Consider the following 5,465-nt stretch of genomic DNA (forward strand, 5'->3'; position numbering starts at 1 on the left):
AGGGGAATGTGGTTCTCCTGACCGCTATGGGACTTGACCGGAACAGGGGTCGGGCAGGGCTGGCTTTTGGGAGGGTGTTAAAGTACTGGCTTGTCCCCGACACGGCCACGCGTGAAATGGGTGGGTGTCGTGCACGTCGCAGGCCTCCTGGTACTGTAGCTAAAGGAGTGAGGGGCTAAAGGCGGTGACAGTTTCCCTTGTGCTGCCTCCGGTCGGGTGTTTGGGAGGTAGATGCTGGGAAGAGCTGGGAGAGAGGAATTTGCACTGCTTCAGTATGGCCAGCACTACGCACTAGCACCAGATTCAAGTACGGAGAAGTGAAAAAATGGGGGACAGTCTCATACAGGTGAAGAACCTATCAGCCTTCCGGGCCTCTTTGTCTTCCTGGCACTGGAGTAAAACTCTGCTGAGCCATCCATTAGTCAAAAAGGGCCTGGAAAGGAAAACTCTGATCCAAAGAGCTTCATCTCCAGGATTTCTTGGGTCGTCAGTGGAAGCGTCTTCAAACAGGCATGGGAAGACTTAACCTCTTTCCTTTTAGGACTGTACAAAGAGAGAGAGAAGGGAATGAAGGAACTCTGGGGGACGTAACGGTTTCATTGTCTCGGCGCTCGCTGGAGCTGCTGTTGAAGTTGCCAGGTTTACGAACGGCAGCGAGACGCTGGCGATGGAACAGGCCTTGGGCATCCTCCGCCTGCTGCCGTCGGCTCGCAGGGGTAGTGTTTGTCCTCACCTCTGACTACGCCAGCAGCTCCAGAGAATCCTGTTCTCGGGGAAGGAGCGTCTGGGTGACTCGGTGACAAGGGTGAAAATAAGGAATCCTGAGAAGGGGAGAATCTGACACTTGGTGGGAGACAGGTGCTACGAAATTGTTTCTGAGGAGGGGAACCCCTCAACCTGTTGTCCTTCATGCTGAAGGAAAATGTTCCTGTTTCCCACAGTTGCTCTCATGCATGGACCTTCCTAATTTCCCCATTGTTTAATGGATGATGTAGTGTGCTCTTCCATCCCCAGCGCGTCCACCCTCCTGCCAGTAGAGACCAGGGCCTGAATGAAGGGGCTGTGGCCAGCCCCCCTCGGCCTGTCCCATCTCTGAGAGGGAAGCTGGGATGGGAGGCCTCTTGGGAATACCAGGGCCCATAGGCTTAGGTGAAGTCTGGCTGCATGGCGGTCAGCAGCGGAGGGCCCGGCGGCTGGGGGGGTACCGCGGGGCTGGGAACAGGGGCCAGTACTGCTCAGCGGTGTTGGAGGGACGGGCAGAGTGCACCCCCGAGGGGTGGGTGGTAACACCGGAGAGGGTCAGAGGGACCCTGCCAGGCTGGAGAAGGGAACCCACGGGGACCTCCGGGCTGGAGAAATGACACTCCCTGCTCCTGGGGTGGAAGCAGCACGTGCTGGGGGCTGCCCGGCTGGAAGCAGCTTGGCTGAAGGCCCTGGCCGTGCGGGTGGACACCAGGTTGGACGCAAGCCGCCGCTGCGCTCTGGTGGTGATGCCAACAGCCTCCTGAATGAGGTTGCCGCAGGCCCGGGGAGGTGGTCTGCCCCCCAGCTCAGCCCTGGCTGCAGCTGGAGCCATGGGTCCAGCTCTGGGCTCCCAGTCCAAGAGACAGGGATATACTGGAGCAAGTCCAGAGAGACCGTGAGGATGGCTAAAGGAGTGGAGCATCTCAAGTTAAGAGCACAGGCTGAGGGGGATCTTCCCTGTGTGTGGAAGCACCTGGTGGGGGGAGTAAAAGAGACGCACCCAGGCTCTGCTCAGTGGTGCCCAGTGACAGGGAAGTGGGGAATTCCACATAAACAGCAGTGGTTTTTCACCGTGAGGGTGGTCAGACTGGCACAGGTGTGCTCAGAGGGGCTTGGTCCCTCCAAAACTGACTGGGTCAGACTTGGAACAGCCTGCTCTGGGTCACCCTGCTGTGAGTTGGGGTGGATTGCATTATATCCTCTCCCCATCCCCATCGCTCCCAACCTTTTTGTGAAATACAGGTTTCTGGGAGCTGAAAGCTTTCTCGGAACGTCTTTCAGGTGCTTGTGTTTAAGGAGAAAGGAGCCCGTCTAGTTTTGAAAACAAGATCAAGAGGAGTCGTGTGCTATAAAAATCCCTTTGCAGCGCTCCGGTACAGGCTCTGAAGCCTCGCTAAATCCTTTGCTTTATGTAACGCGTCTGCGTGTTCCCGCCGCGTCGCTGCCCTTTGTCTGAGCAACTCTCCGTTAGAAATGTTTTGAAAAGATGGGGTTTTTGCTTTAGTTTTGGGTTTGGTTTTTTTTTTTGCAAGAGCTTAAGAGAGTTGCAACCTGCTAGAACACCGCTGGTTTTCGTGAGCGACTGCGGAGTATTTGCCTATCTCCAGTCACCTTTTCTCCCCCGTGATGCAGAACATGGGTGTAAAAGAAAGAGAGGCGATTCTCTTCCTGCCGTGATGCCCCAGGGCCAGATGTTTGTTCCTCTGCTTCCTGCATCATCTACGTTTTGCAGTTTTATCGCCAGCGATGCGAGTCTGAAAGCCGGCCGTTGGTGGGGAGGGGTCTTTTTCCCCCTTTTTTGTTCCACCACCCGCAGCCACAAAGGGTGTGGATTGCTCACAGAATACAGGCCGCGGGACGTGCGAATTGAGCGAAGCTAAAATGGGAATTAGTTAAATAAAAGGGGATTGATGTGGAGCGCCTTGGTGGCAGTTTTACAAGGTACGTTTCTGGCCACGGAAGTGTTGGGATGACAGAATGAAGTCTTAATCTGCCAGGGCCAGGCACCTTGCTCGCTGCCCCGGGTCGCCTCTCCGTCACCAGGTACGTCGCGTGAACCTCCCGAAGAGCCAGCCCTCGCGGCATCGAGCGCGGGCCCTCCCAGCTGCGGCTGGCAGGCTGCTTCGGGAACGGGAAGGAGGAGGGCAATACTTGTTGGCTGGGCTAGATTTCATAGAATTCTATATTCTGGGCAGAAAAAGCGTCTGAGAGCGAGCTTCGGCTTCAGCCCTGCCGCACTTCATGCCCTTGACGAGCTCGTGAGCTCGGGCGCGTAGCCGTTCGCCGAAGCGTGGCACTGCAGTGGCAGGGGCGTCTGATTTTTGGGAAGCAGAAAGGGGATGCCTTGTCTGTGCGGGTGCCCGTCTTCCTACAGAATCCCTTCTTGGGAACGTTACAGCATTCTCATCAAAAGAAGAAGTAGGCTTAATAATATCTCCGTATGTCTGCAGTTGCTTTCTCAGGTACATTGTCTGCCTACAGCTATTCCCCCCGCCCCTTCCCAAGTTTTTTCTTGCATGATTCATAACCTTTCAGAACGTACCTACAATTAAATACACCTCAGTCGTTAACTTCCCCGGGCGGGGTTGAACCAGGCTTAGCGCCAGTTCAACTTCTGTTTGGTTTCACTGCACATCTAGAGCCCCGTGAGCAGGTGGCCACCTCCCTTCAACGGATCCGGGCGGGATTTTTAACCGGATTTTAGGTGGACAATAAACACGGCGAAGAATGAAGCCGCCTACGGATCTGACGCCTGGCAGGCTGCAGTTGCAAGAGTGATCGGACGCACGGTTCGGACTTACACCAACCTCTTTACCCACCTTTGGTAACGTAGAGGTAGAAGAAGTCGCAGTAGAAGATGGTTTGTACCACCCCGGAGACGACGGCGATCTGGTCGTAGAAGCTCTCCGTGTAGTAGCGCCAGACCCAGTTGGCAATGTAGAGCGCGCGGTAGAGCCCCAGGAAGAACAGGTAGTGCGTGGTGATGGTCTCCGCCTCCCCCGTCTTGCTGATCATGAAGAGCTGGGGAAGGATAGCCACGGACTCCAGGTAGATGGAGAAGGTCCAGAGAATCTGTGGGATGCAAAACGAAAGCGGTGGAGTGTCTCGGGGTCCTGGAGTGTTTCGTGTGGCAGAGCGGGACGTGCAGTGCTGCTGGAGTCGGGGAAAATGCCCCGCTGTGCTGGAACTGGGAGGAGACGGCGCGGCGCTGCTCCATGGATGAGGTGGCCTGCGAGGCCTGCCGCCCTCGCCTTCCCTGCCCGCTTCTGTTGTTCTGCGCTGCTCCCCGTGCTGCTCCCGCTGCTGCCCCTCCCCTCTCCTGCCCCGGTGTTCCTTACCTCCAAGGGAGTGAAGCTGTGGTTCTCCAGAAATGCCAGGCCGGTGACAGGGACCAGCAGGAACTCGAGGCGAAAGGAGTCGTTCTCGCTGTCGAACGTCTTGCGGAACTTCACGTAGATCATGTACACGGTGATGTAGGCACATATCAAAAAAATGACCTGGGGGCGGGAGGAGAGATGGCAGGACCTCACCTGGCTTGCACCTTCTGCACTTGAGTTCCATGAGGCTTTGCCAAACCCAAGGTCTTTTAACCCAGTTCCCATGGGGCTGTGCCACAGTGGAATAGTGGTGAACGTTTTTCCCCCGCGCTGGCTGGTAGATTGACTTCTGCTGGAGATAACTCCAGTGCTCCACTGGAGATTGTGTCCCTCCCAACCCAGGGATGACCCTCGAGCCCCCCTCGGCTCTGTGCAAAGAGGTTGGCTCAGCGGCAGCGGTCTGGTAACGCTCCTGCTGTGCGGACGCCCCGGCTCGATTCGTGGCATCTTGTTCTGCTTTGGCGATACCAAATGTGGTGGCTCCGCTGGCTCCATGACTGCCGTGAGCGGGGCTCGTGCTCGCTTGGCGGGGCCAGTGGCACCATCTTTATCCACCCTCCCTGTCTGTAACCCCTTGGTGACAGCTGGAGAAGGAATTGCCCCTACTTCCCTCTGGCTGAAGAACTTGGTGTCGGCATACCCCCGCTTCCCCGAGAAACCGCGGCGAGTGGGGAGCTGCCTCCCCACTGCCCCCCCCTACCTTCATCACGGTGTTGTAGGCTGAGATGAAGGTGGTGAACAGGTCCAGGTAGCGGGTTGTGAAGACGAGGGCGAAAAGAATCTGGCTTTTCCCGGAGATTCCTGGGCGGCAGGGAGAAGAGAGGAAGGTAAAGCAGAGAGGAAGGACCCGTAGGATGGTGGTTTCCCCTAACGCCGCCTTTGGAAGCGGTTGTACGGACACGCGCTGCTTTGTGAGCTTGGTCTGGCATGTCGGTGCTGTGGTAGCTCTAGACCTATCCCAGAATTGTCCAGCGTCTCCCAAATAACGGGGCAGGCTCCAGCTGACGCCCCCGAGCCCTGCTTTGGGTTGCCGGAGCGGCGCTCAGCGGGCACCTTCGCTGCTTTGGCCAATTCAGGCCTTACTCTCATCCAAACGCCTTTCTCCTCCCTGCCTCGCCCCCTTCGCCTGCCCACCGCGCCGGGGGGGCTGCATGATGCGACAGCAGCCGCGCCAGGGAAGAGCAGTGGGATCAGGGTCCAGCCCGGGGACGCTGATGGAGCTCAGTCACCGCTGGCGGGAAGAGACGGACCACCCCAGCCGTGACAATGGTCATGGTGCTGCAGCCCAGCCCCAAAGTCTCTTGGAGAGCGAAAATCCTCCTGCGGGAGGCTGCTGCCCCCGTA

At 57.3% G+C, this 5,465-nt stretch overlaps 1 protein-coding gene across 1 annotated transcript; it reads right to left on the reverse strand.

Annotated features, from left to right (window-relative positions):
• Positions 1–390: 390 nt before the first annotated feature.
• KDELR3 (KDEL (Lys-Asp-Glu-Leu) endoplasmic reticulum protein retention receptor 3) lies at positions 391–5,274 on the reverse strand. Its single transcript, XM_010153269.1, has 5 exons — positions 5,205–5,274; positions 4,822–4,922; positions 4,083–4,241; positions 3,564–3,816; positions 391–543 (listed from the first exon to the last, which is right to left on the reverse strand). Exons 1-5 carry the CDS (start codon positions 5,272–5,274, stop codon positions 503–505), a joined length of 624 nt encoding a protein of 207 aa, XP_010151571.1. The 3' UTR covers positions 391–502.
• Between the last annotated feature and the right edge of the window lie 191 nt (positions 5,275–5,465).

Source organism: Eurypyga helias, unplaced genomic scaffold (genome assembly GCF_000690775.1).
Source record: "Eurypyga helias isolate BGI_N326 unplaced genomic scaffold, ASM69077v1 scaffold32306, whole genome shotgun sequence".
NCBI lineage: Eukaryota > Metazoa > Chordata > Aves > Eurypygiformes > Eurypygidae > Eurypyga > Eurypyga helias.